This window comes from Vulpes vulpes, chromosome 14 (genome assembly GCF_048418805.1).
Source record: "Vulpes vulpes isolate BD-2025 chromosome 14, VulVul3, whole genome shotgun sequence".
NCBI classification, from domain to species: Eukaryota; Metazoa; Chordata; class Mammalia; order Carnivora; family Canidae; genus Vulpes; species Vulpes vulpes.
Window position 1 is genome coordinate 121,367,746 of NC_132793.1, and position 16,692 is coordinate 121,384,437.

Sequence of the window (16,692 nt, forward strand, 5' to 3'; positions counted from 1 at the left end):
TGAGCAATAAACAACAAATTATGATCAAATAAGCTAGAGGAAAGTGAATTATCTTACTACCTTTCTATACTTTTTATAGAAAATATTAGAAAATTATTGCCATTCGAAGAGGTGATCAGTAAGTAGGCAACCAAAAACTCTAGGAGAAATGTATTCTAGAGGTATGTCAGGCAGTTCACAAAATTATTTCCTTCCATAACTCAGATCTTGTATATATTTAACAAATGTTTACCTAACTAAACTAATTTCTGCAAATGTTTGCTTGTCTACAATCTGTTTATGTGGGGATCTTTAAATTTTAATATATTATTTGGGGTGCACTGACCATGGAAGGAACTCTTGTGCTTCTTATTTTAGGAATCATACTTCTTCCTCTGAATTCTTCTGAAGTTTATAATCTATCCCAGTTGTTACTTCTTGTACTGGGATTATCCATCAATATGCTTCTTTTCTACTAAAATGTTTCCCTCCTTTGCCCCCTTTTGTATTAAAGGGAATCACATATGTGAAGGACTGCCAGGGACACCATAATGGCTAGTTGTCTATGCCCCACCAGCTTGTGAGCTCCTTAAGGTCATTGAAGGGTTAGGGACTATGTCCTTTGGTTTCTTCAGCACTCAGCACACAGTGGAGATCACGCGTGCGCACGCACACACACACACACTTGTTAAAATGGGTTGAATGATCCTCTTTCTTTTATTCTATATTTTCAGACTATATCTTAATTCACCTGCCCCTTGTACTACTCATAGTCATATATGCCAGTTTTCAATTTATGGCTTCTCACTTCTCGTCTCTAATCTTCATTACCTGCTCTGTGAAAATGGAGATGGGTCTTTTTCTTCTTTTCCCAGCTGGCACAATGTTAAATGCTGGAGACATCGAAGGAGGAAGGGGCTAGGCAATCTACTGCAGCCCCTGAGTGTCCCTATTCACCACTATTAACCCGGGGCATTTCTCAGGGTTGTGTGGGTAGGAGTAACCTCGAGGACAAAGAGTAGGGTTGTCTACTATTTACTGTAAAATCAGTGAATTCCCCAAGCTCGGTGGATTCCCCATCTGCTCCTGTGACTTTTGGGGGCAAGAGGAATTAAGCCAAACTAGAATAGTCACACTTGTTTTTTTACTTTGGGTGAAAAGGCCGTTTTCTCTGCCCCAGTTAAGTGTTCTCTGCTAGCATCCATGAAACAATAACAGGCTAATTTACTAGCCTGCAAGTAGGGCAGTCAAATCCCAGACCATGATAACCAGCCAGTCCTGCGTGAGTCTAGCCGTCTGTAATGGTACATAATTCTCTATACCAAACCTTCTCTGTTCCAGTGATAGTGCGGTTTCTGTCTCCCTGACTGATACAGTACCGCTACAGAATCATCCTCCTCACATCCTTAGAATTTTAAAGCACTTGTCTCTCTTAAATTATATTAAATTTTAAACAATGGATTTATGACTTTCTCCAAATGGCTCATTCTCTCATTTTCATTCATTACTGCTCCACCCAGCATCCCTGCTCTTTGCTCTACTGACAGTAATAGTTCTCTGCACCTGGGTCATTAAATATGCCATAGTCACTAAAATGCCCTTCTTTTGTCCTCTTATAACAGAGCGGCACTTATTAAGGGTCTGTTTGTGTGCGTGTGCATATGCACTCATGCACATAATAGGAAGAATTACATATCCTGTTCCTACTCATTAAAAGCGAACATTTAAAATATGGCACAGATGTGATGAGGACACTATCACAACATCTGACCTTGGCATCCAGTATGTGGTCATCCTATGTAATAAGACAGCTGAAGCTCACCTCCATGTGGCAGTCTTGCATAGGTTTTTAAAAAACCTCTAAGGTCATACGGATCTGGTTGGTATTTATTTATTTATTTATTTATTCTTTTCTTTTTAAGATTTTTATTTATTCATTCATGAGAGACACAGAGAGAGAGAGAGTTGCATAGACACAGGCAGAGGAAGAAGCAGACTCTGTGCAGGGAGCCCGACGTGGGACTCGATCCCGGGTCCCCAGGATCACACTCCCGGCTGCAGGCAGCGCTAAATCGCTGTGCCACCGGGGCGGCCCTCTGGTTGGTTTTTAAATTTGCCTCTGCCATTTACTAGCTAATTTTCACACCATTAAGTGGGAATACTCATATCTACTTCATAGGGTTACTGTAAAAACCTTAAAAATCATCATGTATATGAAGTGCTTAGCACAGTAACTGCCACATAATTAACTCAAACTCTCTATATTTCAGTAAACAAATGACCAAGTCTGAGGCAATTTAATAAAAAAAAAAAAAAAAGCTTTTAACCCAATTTCACTTGGCTGCCTCACAGCTAAGAGAGTCTCTAATCATCCTCAGGCCCACAGAAGACTTCCCCAGAGACTCAGTGGGGAGGCCAGACATTCTCAGACTTTCCTCCTCTGTCTTCTTCCAATCACTTTCTTGCTATTGAAAGCTCCCTCTTGGTTTACCAGTTTCTTTGTTATGTATTTTCCTCATTTCCACCCTCTCATAGGTCTTACCTCCTAAGTGATTGAAAAATGATTCTTTATGCACAGGTTGGCAAACTTTTTCTGTAAATGTCAAGAAAAAGATATGGTTTCTGTCACAACGACTCAATTTGCTGTCATGCACTAAAGCAGCCATAGACAATATGTAAACAGGCCCATCTGTGTTCCAATAACACTTCACTTATACACATAAATGGCAGACAGATTTGCCCTCTGGGTTATAGTCTGTTGACCTTCAATCTGTAGTTTCTCTGCCTTTTAGCCTTTGGACCTAGAGATCTGAAGTATCATTTTGAGTTGGCCATTTTTCTCTGTGTTTGCTGTTCAAAAGAGGAACTCATTTGTGGAACTTCGCCTCGCCACAGGTAAAACATTCATTTTAAAAATATTCCCTATTCCAGTAGTACTTATTAATTTTATCATGGACCTTCATTGAATGGTTCTCCCTGGTTACCTGAAATTCTATAGTAACAGGTTATTTATTATATGGATGTAGGTGATTAGATAAAAATACCTTTGGCTCAAATCTTTTTATTTTAAGATTTTTATTTATTTATTCATGAGAGACACACAGAGAGAGGCAGAGACATAGGCAAAGGAAGAAGTAGGCTCCCTGTGGGGAGCCTGATGTGGGACTTGATCCCAGGATCCAGGGATCACACCCTGAGCTGAAGGCAGATGCTCAACCACTGAGCCACCCAGGCCGCCCATTAGCTCAAATCTTAAAACACTATGTAATTAATGAAAAAAAATGGCAATGTACTGAACAGCATTAACTATATAGTATCAATGAACAACTCAGAATTGGCACAATTTTAATACTTTGATGGGATATTAGGAAGTCCACAATCTAAAATTTCTCCTGCATTAAGACAAAGCAAATTAGACTGAATGATTTTTATCAGTAAGAGAGAATGATTTCAAAATAATGACTATTAAAATGTTTAATATTCTTTTTTTTTTTTTTTTTGGTCAAAGAACTTGTCACCATTATGCAGTCATGGATATATTGGGATTTGGGTTCTCTTAATTAGCCTGTCGATATTTTGTAGGTTTTACAATTCTTTCTGAATGCTCAAACATTATATAACATGATTATACTAATGGCAGTCATTGTAGTGAACCATATAGAAGACTAGATAGAATTTGAGATAGAATTATCTTTCACCGTATTTTGAATAATTACAGAATTAGTTTAATAAAATTAATAAAGTTTAGTATTGTTGAAAGTCATATGAATGAGAGAAATATTTTATCGAAATTGTGTAGATAGGACATTTCTTTGACCATTTTTCTGAAAATAATTTCCTGAGCACATATTACTATGTTTAAATACATTTCAGAAAGACAGTCTTCCTTGACCGCTAGAAATTGCCAATGAAAATATGGCCTGGAGTTTTCTTTGTGAGAAGATTTTCTTTAAATGATTATAGAACTGTTCAGACTCCCTAGGTCTCCTGTAAAGTAAATCTGGGTTACAGCTCTATGGTAGGTGTGTGTGTGTGTGTGTGTATGGCTTGTGGTCACCTGTTCTTAGAGATCTCAAGGCATTTTTTTTTCTTTCTCCTTTTCTCTTTCTCTTCCTTTTTCCTGTATTTTCTTTTTTCTTTCTTTCTTCTTTCTCCTTCCTTCCTTCCCTCCTTCTTTCCTTCCCTCCCTCCCTCCTTCCCTCTCACCTTCCTTCCTTCCTTCCTTCCTTCCTTCCTTCCTTCTTCCTTCCTTCCTTCCTCCTTCCTTCCTTCCTTCCTTCCTTCCTTCCTTCCTTCCTTCCTTCCTCTTTCTTTTTCAATCTCCTAATAATGGAGAATGAGGTAGGTATTATTTTGGTTTGCCATTTCCCTTGAGCTGTAGCATGTTGAGGTCTCAGCTTTATAGAGTAGAGTCTTTCTACCTTGGGCATATCTTGGGTTTTGACTTTCCTGGCCCATACCCTAGGAGGCCAACAAAATCAAAGAAAAAGTCCCTGAGTTTGGGGAATGCTCTCAGGGTAAAAGAGGTTCAATGCTCAGCTCATCTTTCTGGGTCTTTCCTTTCACTTAGCTTTTTGTCTTCATAATCTTTAATATTTTGTTTGTTCTTCAATGCATTAAGGAGAATTTATTTTATTCAGAATTTTTGGTTGTTTTAAGCAGTATGATTCATCTAAATAGTCTACTCAACCATATTACCAGAAACAGAAGTCTGCTCTGAGTTGGTCATGTTTTTTCAAAGCTGTTCTTCGTTTTAGACCATCAAAAATATCTTCTTAAATAACTTTGTTAAAAATATTCCATTTCTTCTACAAAAATACTATATAGCCTCACTGATTTGGTATAATTTGGGAAAAGCTCATGTAAATTGCGAAAACCTCTAAATGGTATGTTATTTTAAAATAAATTGTGTACTTTGCACATGCTAAATAAAGCCAGCAAAATATCTCGTAGTGGTCCTTGGGGGAACTTGAGCAGATAAAAATGATTTGCAATCTCATAATTATGTGACTAAATGGCTCTCCTAGAAGTGTTTGAGGGTACTTGAAAAGTTTGTTCTTGGTATAGCACTGTGGTAGTCTGTTCCAGCTACTATAAAGAGAATATCACAGACCAGATGATTTATAAACAGCAGAAATTTATTGCTTATAGTTCTGGAGGCTAGAAGTTCAAGATCAGGGGCTACATGGTGAGTGAGGACCCTCTTCTGGTTGCAGACTTCTGGGGATATCCTCACAAGGCAGAAGGATCTAGGGATCTCTTTGGAGCCTTTTATTAAGACACTAATCCCATCCAGGAGGCTTTATTCCCTCATGACTTATAAGCACTTCCCAAAGGCTCTACCTACTAATACCATAGCTTTTGGCGAATAGGATCTTAACACACGACTACTGAGGGGACAAAACCACTCTGACTATAGCAAGCACAAGGGCCTTGGTGTGAAGAAGTGACATAGTCTGAGGGGAGTGAAGCATGTGACATTGACTTAGGTAATGGTTCTCTATTGTGGCTACACATTAGGATCACTTCGGGCTGCGACTGACATCCTGAGATGGCACCAGGAGTCTTTTTAAAATTCATCAAGTAATCCTGATGTGATGCCATGGCTGAGAATCACTGGACTAGACAGTGCTAGCAACGGGGTGATCACTTCATAGCATTCTGGGTTCTGGCTGGTATAGTATCCCCAACTATCATATCTGGTGGATGGGAGTGCTGATAGATAGATGATATTCAACAAACATTTTTAAAAAATATTTTATTTATTTGACACAGAGAGAGCACATCAGGGGGAGTGGCAGGCTAGAGGGAGCAGCAGTTCTCTCGCGGAGTGGGGAGCTTGACACAGGGCCTTGATCTCAGGACCCTGAGATTGTGACCTGAACCAAAGGCAGACCCTACTGAGTCACCTAGGCACTCCTCAACTTACGCTAATGAATATTGGAGCTGGAAGGGACCTGAGCAGTCATCTAGTACAATCTTTGCAAAGACTATTTCTTACACAAGATTTATCTAACAGGGAAAATACAAAATTTCCCTACCACCCAGATATTGAGTTAAATGTCCATGATATTTGAAAATTGTAATTGTTGGGGCTCCCGGGAGGCTCAATCGGTTATGCATTGGCCTTTGGCTCAGGTCATGATCTCAACAATATATAACCTAGCTTCAGGCTCCCTGCTCAATGAGGAGGCCTGCTTCTCTCTCTCCCCTCCATAAACCCCACCCCCACACCACGGCTCATGCTCTCTTGCTCTCTCTCACTCTCTTAATAAATAAATAAATAGGGATCCCTGGGTGGCGCAGTGGTTTGGCGCCTGCCTTTGGCCCAGGGCGCGATCCTGGAGACCCGGGATCGAATCCCACGTCGGGCTTCCGGTGCATGGAGCCTGCTTCTCCCTCTGCCTGTGTCTCTGCCTCTCTCTCTCTCTGTGTGACTATCATAAATAAAAGAAAAAAATTAAAATAAATAAATAAATAAATAAACTCTTAAAGAAAAAAGAAAACTGTAATTGTTGTAATATTGCTGGGGGAAGAGAAAACAGACCATTTAGTTGATACATTTTAGCTGAAAGTGGTCCATATGGCTACTTAAACAAGGTCAGAGGGCAAGAGCTGGTCGACAGAGTATAATGGAGGCCTACCTGGAGACTGCATCCCTAGCAGTTAGTTATAACCATCTGGAGCTTCTTCATATTATTTTAGAGATCATGTGCAGATAGAAATGATGTCTGTCATTCTTAATTTGAATAAAACAACAAATTAGCCAACATTTCCCTCCATCGCCTGCATGTATCTCATGCAGCAGTCAGCTTGGGCTGATCCTTCCTTCCTGCACATATTCTAGTTTTCTCACTCCCAGGCTCATGCTTTCTACCCCTCTCCTAATGTCATAACCCTCTTTCAAAATGTGAATAAGGAAATCTCATAAATTCTTTTTATTCTCTTTCAGAATCTGTGTTACTATAAACCCATAATTCAATACCCCTGTAGTGATTGATCTCAAAGACTATTCCATATTTACATCAACCAAAAATTAGCAAGAGCCTATTATGTGAAGGTGTAACAGTGGGTAAAATGCTAAGTGCTGCAGTAGATACAGAAATACACCCCAGTATGTGCCTTTAAGGAACTCACATTCTTTCCATCCTTTGTGTCATAATCAATGATTGTATAAGATTTTAGTCTCCCTACTGCTCTGCTCAATGCCTTATTGATCAGAAAGTTTATGAGATAAATGAATTCTCAATTGGATTAGCTCCCCCCACCCCCAGTCCTTTTCTGCAGCTTTCCTACTGAATTTGTGATACAGAGACAGGTAAGTAGGTCAGCTTTTGCCAAACTTACTACCTAGCATTTTCTTTCTTTGAAGTTCTCACACAGCCCAGCTATTCTTGTCACTGACACAGACAGCTCTTTCAATGACAGCTTCTCTCTAACCTCATTGCTCCCGCTACGACTAAGCAAGGACCTCTTTTCCTTCCACAAACTTCACTCCATCTAAGTCTCTTTTGAACTGCTCAGTTTATCATATATTTTATATTTGTAAAGATGCATAACTTTAAAGAAAACTGTTTGAAAAATTTAGTTGATTCTACTTCTCAATTTCAATGGAGTGTTTGTACTCTCTTAAAAAGTGACCATAGATTTTCCAAGTAGAATTCACTCAGAAAAATAGAAATAAACAATCTGACTAGTTTTGAAAACTAGTGTAGTCACGATAATTTTAATACCTTGAGCATGCCACCACTCCTGCTATAACCAAATGGTCACTGAGTCATTGTTTGCCTTCCCAGTCTCTATTATTTTTTAGGCAGAAACATATTATATAAGTAGCATTCATTCAACAATATAGAACTATTTAAAAATATATCAATTAAATATATGTGTACTATCCACAAAGAAATGTCACCAAATTGAACCAATTTCAGCTTGGGCAAAGATGGAATGCACTGAACATGGTTCCCATGCTTCCTTGGCTTCACCCCTTAGATATGTCTCATTAGCCAAAGGAAATAATTACCCAGGGCTGGGGGAAAATAGGGTAGAGTAAATGCTAGTCATGATGTTCATACCTACATCAATCAATACTGCATTTCTTCAAGAGATTCACAAAATGCCAGAGTTGCTCAGGCCCAGGAGAAGATACAAAACAAACATGGTATATTCTTAAGTTTCAGGAATAAGAACAGAGTCTCTGATAGGGGGAATTGGTCCATTTTTATAAATCATGGAAGGTATCTGATATTGAGAAGGATGAAAATGCCAAAAGTAGGCTTTAATTTTTCATGGCATTTGATTTTTTTACTCCAATTAAAAAATGAAATAGAATGAAAATATTACAGGGAAATTTATAATCCAGAGTAAAATGCCATTTTACTGAATATTTGTTCTTCAATAACAGTTAAGATAGCATAACAATTTCAAGCATTATACAGAGTTTATGAAAAGATACTTACTTGTACTTTTAACATTAAAATGCCTGTTGTATACCAGGCATTGCTAAAGAGCTTCCAATCAAAATTTCCTTTGTCATCATTTCTCACTCTTAGACTAGAATTACAATCTAAAGAGATTTTTCTCTCAGACTTAAAAAAAATCCATTTACTTGCAGATTACATTTAGAAAAAATCTCTTTTGGGATGAATATAAATGCAGAGTTTCAATCCTAGTTATACATTTAAATAACAATTTAAAATGTACCTATTAAGCTTTTTATTGTTGTAAAATATACATAAAATTTGTCATAAGTGGCAGTCAGTACCTTCCCATGTTGTGTAATCATCTCTAGTTCCAGAACATTTTTATCACCCTGAAAGGAAACTCCTTACTCATTAAGCAGTCATCCCCCACTCCCTCTTCCTTTCAGATTTTGCCTGGTTCCACAAATTTGCCTATCTTGTATATTTCATATAAATGGAAGATACAATATGTGGTCTTTCATGTCTGGCTTATTTTACTTAGCATAATGTTTTCAAGGTTCAGTGTTGTCGTATGTATCTGTACTTCTTTTTATGGCTGAAAAATATTATGTTATGTACCACAATTTATTTATCTATTCATCAGCTGATGGACATTTAGGTTGTTTCTACCTTTTGGCTACTATAAATAATGTTGCTATGAATATATTTGTGGAAATTTTTGTTTGAACATCTGTTTTCAGGGTTTCTTATTTTAGTGGGAGTATATATATATACCCAAGGGTGGAATTGCTTGGTCACATGGCAATTCTATGTTTAATTTATTGAGGAACCACCAAATTGTTTTCCACTATACCTATACCATTTAACCATCCCACAAGCAATGTACAAAAGTTCCAATTTCTCCACATTCTCTCCAACACTTATTTTCTGTTTTAAAAATTATAGTCACCCTAGTGGATTTTAAATGGTATCAAAGTATGGTTTTGATTGCACCTCCCTAATGAGTAATTATGTTGAGCATCTGTTCATGTGCTTGTTGACCACTTACTTTCATTGGAGAAATGTCTATTCAAGTACTTTGCTCATTTTTAAATGGGCTGTTTAGCTGTTTGTTGTTGAGTGTAGGGGTTTTTTACTTATTTTGGATAGAATCTTACATGATTTGCAAATGTTTTCTCATTCTGTGGGCTGTCTTTTCACTTTCTTTTTTTTTTTTTTGTCTTTTCACTTTCTTGATAGTTTTCTGTGATGCATAGAAGCTTTTAATTTTGATGAAGTCCAATTTATCTATTTTTTGTTGCCTTATGCTTTTGGTATAAAATATGTGAAACCATTGCCAAATCCAAGGTCATGAAGATTTATGCCTATATTTTCTCTTCAGAGTTTTATGGTTTTATCTCTTATATGTAGATCTTTGATTTATTTTGGGTTAAAATTTATACATTTGTGAATTAAGTGTCCAATTTCATTCTTTTCCACATGAATAATGTTGTTTCAGCACCATTTGGTGAAGAGACTATTCTTTTTTTGGGGGGGGGGACTATTCTTTATTGAACAGTCTTGTTGAAAGACTTGTTGAAAATCAGTTGCTCATAGTGTATTGACCATAGTTTATTTCTGGACTTTGTATTTCATAATACTGGTCTATGTATTTATCCTTATACCAGTTTTTAATCACTGTAGCTTTATAATACATTTTGAAGTCAGGAAATGGGAGTCCTTTAACTTTGTTTTTTTAAAGATTATTTTAGCTCTTTGGGTCACTTGCAGTCTCATATGAATTTTAGGATTAGCTTTTCCATTTCTTTTTTTTTTTTTTTTAGCTTTTCCATTTCTGCAAAAAAAAGGGCCATTGGATTTTTGATAGGGATTGCACTGAATCTGTAGACTACTTTGGAGACTACTGTCATCTAAACAATAAGTCTTCTAATCCATGAACGTGGGATGTCTTTCCATTTATTTAGATCTTTATCTCAGCAATGCTTTGCACTTTTCATTGTGTAAGCCTTGCACTTCCTCAGTTAAATTTACCAAGTATTTTATTCTTTGTGATGCTACTATAAATGGGCTTGTTTTTTAAAATTTCCTTCTTGGATTTTTTTAAACCAATGTATAGCCTCAGTAGACATTTGTGTGTTGATCTTGTAACATTACTGAATTTATTAGCTCTCAAGTTTTGTTGTGTGTGTGTGTGTGTGTGTGTGAATTCTTTAGAATTTTTAATATATAGGATCATGTCAGCTACAGTCTTACTTCTTCCTAATTGAGATTCCTTTTATTTCTTTTTCTTGCCTAACTGCTCTTGCTAGAACTTCTGGCTGGTGCAATGTTGACTAGCAGTGGTTAAGAGGGCATTTTCCTGATCTTAAGGAGAGAGTTTTCAATCTTTCACCATTTAGTATGTTGTTAACTGTGGGTTTTTCACGAATGCCTTTCAATAGTTTGAGGAAATTCCATTTCTCCCTAGTTTGTGGAATGTTTTTTTTAACATGAAAGGGTGTTGGATTTTGTCGAATTATTTTTCTTATCAATTGAGATGATCATGTTGTTCATATCTCCCTTCATTCTTCTTATAACAAAGAGCTTTGTTTTCAAGGCATTGTCCTAGTTTCTTCTAGCTGTTGCTTCCTTCATGCTACTAATATGATATATTACATTGATTTTCATATGGTTAAACATCCTTGTATTCCTACAATAAGTATTACTTTGTCATAGTGTATACTCTGTCTGGCTTGGTATCAAAGTAATGCTAGTCTTATTGAATAAATTAGGAAGTGTTCCTCCTATTTTTTTTGGACGAGTTTAAGAAGAATTGCTGTTAACTTCTCTTTAAATGTTTGGTAGAATTCACTTGTGAATCCACCTGCTGCTGTACCTTCTTTGTTGGGAGATTTTGATTATTGATTCAATCACTTTACTTGTTTTAGGTCTGTTCAGACTTTTTATTTCTTTTTGAGTCAGTTTTGGTATTTTGTGTTTCTAGGAATTTGCCCATTTCATCTAGGTTATCTAATTTTTTTTGGGGAATAAAGCCTTTTTGATAAGTAAATTTATTTATGGTTCAGTCATCCAAAATGCCATGCAATTTACTAATATTTATAAAATGTGAAGTATATACACGTTTTCTTACATTTACCTTTCTAAAACAAATTGTATGTAAAATTCCATGAGATTTAAACAAAATTTCCCCATGAGGCTAAAGAACCAAAATTTTCTGAGAGGAGTATGACCAGTATAAATTTTACTTCTTTTTTAGAAGAAGTAAACTTTTTTCATTTTCTTTTTGTTAAAATAAATGATTGTTCATTTATTAAAATGAAACCTCTCTTTTTCTACCTAGAGAAAGAAATGAGTATGGACTCTCATGCAGACTGCCTGCATTCAAATTCCTGTCCTACCACTTACTTGCTATTTGTGAGCATAGGGTAACTTCTCTGTGCCTCGGTCTCTTCACCTGTAAGAATGAGAATAATAATAGAACCTACCTCATAAGGCTGTTGTGATGATTAAGTGCATTAATGCGTGCAAAAAACTTAGTTCTTAATTCATAATAAGCATTCAGTATTAACAAATATTATTTTTATAAGGTATCAGTAATTGAGGTTAAAATAAAGAACATCTAGACATAATCATCAATGAAAAAGCAAGTAAAAGGCAGCAATGTTGGATGATGGGTACAAAAAAGAGTCATATTTTCCTCTAGATTTATAAGACCCCAGACTAGGAGAAGAATGAATGTTTTGGCAAGTGTTCTGTCACTAGAAAAGAAATGGTTCTCTTAATTGGTATTCAGGAAAGCAGGTCCTCTTGACTACAGTTGACCTTTGAACAACATGGGTTTGAATGGTACGGGTCCACTTATATGAGGATTTTTTTGATCAATATAGTACTGTACGTGTATTTTTCTCTTCCTTATGATTTTTTTATATAACATTTTCTTTTCTGTAGCATTCTTTAAGAATACAGTATATAATACATGCAATATACAAAATGTGTGTTAGCCAACCGTTTGTATTATTGTTAAGGCTTCTTGGTCAATGATAAGCTATCAGTAGTTAAGTTTTGAGGGAGTCAAAGTTGTATGCAGATTTTTTGCTGTGCAGGGAGTTGGCACCCCTAAACCCTGTGTTGTTCAAGGGTCAACTGTACAAAACTGTATTAAAAAGGCTCTCTCTCAGGGTAGAAAAATCAAAGGCACTGTTCATGAATCCCATAAAGGAAAGGAAGGTCCTCAGAGAGGAGAATCAGTTCTTTTAAAATGAGTCTGGCCTCCACCATGGGCCACAGGTAATCAGAGAGTGGATGGTGAGTGTTCAAAGGGATAATCACAACTATAAGTACTTCCTTTCAAATTGCAGGCCTATGCCTCTTAGGAAAGTGATGATGTACTAACAAAGTTCTGCTTTTGATTGGATTGTTTTGTTTTGTTTCTTAGATGTTTTGTTCTCTCTTCTCCTAGGTACATAAATATACTCTAAGGCTGATCCCTTCTTGTCATGAATACAATTGAATTTATATCCATAATATAATGAATAGATAAAACATTAACTATTGAATTATTTTCACTATCACTATTATTTTCTTTGTGGCCACACCAATAAAATGACCACAAGGTTTGTTTGGGGAATGGAAGTACTCAGTTTCTTGGTTTCCAAGGAAGAAACATTTCAAGAGCATTCAAAATCGGCTCCCTCTGCACCCCCCAAAAGAGCTTGGTTTAATTTTTTAGAGAAATCAACTAAAATGAGTCTACCTTGATATAAAATGTAAATCACATCAACCACAGCAGTGTATTTTAAAATATGGGAATTTAGTTTATGCTCATTTTTATAGTAAGACATAAGTTAATGACTTTAATATCTTAAAGGATTTATCATAAAATGTTACTGCCCAATGAGTTTTTTGCAGACAATAAACAATTCACTGAGAGTATTAACATTCACATGTGTAATTGGCGTTTACAAATGTACAAAACTTTGGGTAATAAACACTTTAAACTTATTTTTCAAAATTCAATAAACCCATTCCCCTCAAACTGTTTGATTACAAAGAAGCACAAAAGGTTACTAAGAGCAGCAAAATGTGAGAAACAAAGCAAGGGAGGCATATCCAGACATGAGAACATAAGAATATCTGAAGAGTTTTGTTAATATCAAAAGACAAAATCAAGACATCTTTTATAATATAAAGGAAAACAAATCCATATAATTAAGTATTACTTAGGCAAAAGACATTATAGGGTATATAACATTTATTTACTCTACATAAATTTGCATATCTTAAATTTAATGCAAAACACCATGTTTCTTTTTTTTTTTTTCCATGTTTTAATTCTAATTTGAGAATATCATAACACGTAGCTCTTAGGAATCTTTTAAAAGACCTCAAAGATCATTTTGTTTTCAATTGGTCATTATTGTTTTAACTCTCATTTTTCTTCATTCATTAGACTAAGTCAATTTAGAAATAAAATCCACAAAGTGTATATAATGCAGCTATTTCTGAAAAAACTAATTATTAGCATAGTGTTTAGTATGTCATTAAAGTTGTAGTTGCAGTTAAACAAATGAATAAAAATTACTGCAACTAATGTATGATAAAGTTACAAAGCAAACATTAAAAGTGTCATCTGGTGTATGTGCAATGTAGTAAAAGAAATCTGGATAACATGAGTAAAATGTGATTGATTATTAATAAATGAAATTCCCAGCTAATACGACATTGCATTTAGGAGCAATGCATTTGTCCTATGTTACATCAGGAACATATGTTCACAATCCACCAGCTGTAGTTTTGATTTGCCGAGAAATGAATTCCTAAGAAATGGAGGATTTAATCCTGGTTCATCCACTTGTTCCTCCCTTGTTTTACCATCTTCACTTTGAGATTGGGCACCCTGTGCCCAGGAATGTGGCATTGCAAATTTACTAAAAATGTATCCATTGGTAGTAGAATAATTTTACTAAATTCATAAGGAAGACAATATCTTCATTTAGAAAACAAAGCATTATGTTATAATTTGACAGTTACAACGCAAGCCCCAGCTCTTCCTAGGCACAGTGGAGCAACCTAAAACAAAAACAAAAAAGACATATTTGTTGGGTTTATAGGTACAGATGTTGATAAAACCATACCAGTAGGTCAAATACTGAAAGAGTATGTACTTGTCAAAGAGCTGCTGACAAACTGCTCCCCCAGCCTTACTGTGGGCTGGGCCAGGGCCCTTCTTCCAAGCCCCCTGCTGATGCTAAAGTTTCACAGACTAAATTGTTCGGGTATATCACATTATTATGCAGTATTCCCTTTTCTTTAAAGGTAATTGTAAAAGAAAATTGCTCAGGACTTATTCTTCCTGAAACACTTTATTTGGCCAAAATGATGCAGGATATGGATAATGAGGAAATGCTGAACACTTTAACTTTGTAACCAATGTGGTGAGAATATCAAGTACTATCTAGAGGGGCCCTGGAACAGATATGCCATCTCAGAACACACCAGATATGCTGCATGCCTGGCTGCTTATTCCAGGGGAACCAGTAATTTCACATTTACTGACTGCCTTCTCTGTGCATGGCTGGAAAGTCTAAACCCATTTTACTATTTTTTAGCACAGTAAATAAATAATAAATACTACTCCAACTCCCTAGGAGTAAAAACAAACTTGGTGAATGAACTCTATGACGATGAGACAGAAGTGCAGGGTGCTAGGGAAAGGAATATAATCTGTTTATGGATAAGGAATAATCTTTCACCTACTTTTTTTTTTTTTTTGAGTACCCCAGACACTGGAAACTAAAAGTGTGGACAAGGATAGCTTTTAAAGGATTACTTCTTTGAGCACAGTAAGACCCAAGAATTAAAACAATAGTATTTAGGGAAGAAGTGACTAATCCAAAGCACTGAGAAAATTTCTTTTGTACTTTTATATGTGGGGGCATGTAATAAAGTGTTTTTGTCAAATATGGGATATTGAAATGCCTCCCTAAAAAAAAAAAAAAAAAAAAAAAAAGGAATGTCTCCCTAATCAGTTTGGCCTCTCTCCCAACCTTTCTAGACCAGCAAATGGATTTTAAGAACACACCTGATGTCAGCTGTCAGAATATACTCAGTTGTTCTCTGTCTGAATCAGGTGTTTTGATCACTGTTCTATCTCCTTGAACAATCAAATCACCTACTTTAAAACCGTACCTATCTATTTACAGTATTCCAGGAGTAACCTTTAAGTCATTTCAATCAAAATGTCTGTCTGTAATTAGCAGCTTTTCTTAAAACACTGAAGACCTGAAGTCTTTATACTGTAAAGAGTTGATGTTGCCATGACAACCAGCTAGAAAGTTCAGCTTAGCATATTTACTAAATACAATGCAGTCACCTCTGCTTTGGGTCAAGGTAGCAGGGTGGGTGATTGCTTTGGACTTTATAATCTCATTCCCTGAACAAACGTCCTCCTGTCCATTTGTTAGAACACTAAATGGAAAACATTCGTTTTCCAGATTCTACAGTTATAAGTTCAAATTTAAGTGCTTACAAATAGTAATAGAGGTGGCATGCAAACAAAATGGATATGTGGTCACAGATCATTAATTTTGATAAGAGAGTGATTAAGCATAAAGCATCTGTTACCTATAATAACAAGTCTCAAAAACAGCCAAAAGATTTCCTTAAAACAAAAAAAAAAAACAAAAACAAACAAACAAAAAAAAAGATTTCCTTAAAACTAGGCTAAGAGCATATGTATGTCAAATACAGCTTAGGAAAAGAGATTCTTACATCTCTTTTTGGGCTCCTTGGTTATCATTCACATTGCCGTGGTGAGAGGCTGATGGTAGAAAATCACATCATTTCTTTTTTTAAATTGATTTATTTATATTAGGGAGGGGGTGCAGAGGGAGAGGAGGACAGAAAATCTCAAGCAGACGTCCTGCTGAGGGCAGAGTCTGACATTGGGCTCCTTCTCAGGACCCTGAGATCATGACCTGAGCTGAAACCAAGAGTCAGCACTTAACCTAGTGAGCCACCTGGGTGCCCCAATCACACAATTTCTAATGAAATTCTGTAGCTCTGATTTAAAATCTCAAATGATCTCTTCTAATCCCAGTGACCCCACTTAAACTTAAGAAACAGGATCAAGGGTCACATAAAGTCCCTTTTTCTATCCTCCTCATTTAAAAACACCCTGTCCCTTCTTTTTTTTTTTTTAAATTTTTATTTATTTATGATAGTCATAGAGAGAGAGAGAGAGGCAGAGACACAGGCAGAGGGAGAAGCAGGCTCCATGCACTGGGAGCCT

General features: G+C 36.1%; 1 protein-coding gene and 1 long non-coding RNA gene across 15 annotated transcripts in view; both read right to left on the reverse strand.

The window, feature by feature from the left end:
- Positions 1-5,722: 5,722 nt before the first annotated feature.
- LOC140595514 (uncharacterized) lies at positions 5,723-11,908 on the reverse strand. The gene is made up of 2 exons (XR_011997201.1): positions 11,808-11,908; positions 5,723-6,416 (listed from the first exon to the last, which is right to left on the reverse strand). It is a non-coding gene; the product is annotated as an uncharacterized lncRNA (long non-coding RNA).
- Positions 11,909-13,191: 1,283 nt separating this feature from the next.
- The window catches only part of KLHL5 (kelch like family member 5), an 85,996-nt gene continuing 82,495 nt past the window's right edge, over positions 13,192-16,692 (reverse strand). For all 14 annotated transcript variants that reach the window (XM_072737866.1, XM_072737865.1, XM_072737873.1 and 11 more), the window contains one exon: positions 13,192-14,471. In XM_072737866.1, coding sequence (XP_072593967.1) covers positions 14,415-14,471 — 57 coding nt within the window. In that variant the 3' untranslated portion in view covers positions 13,192-14,414. The remainder of the gene's footprint in view (positions 14,472-16,692) is intronic.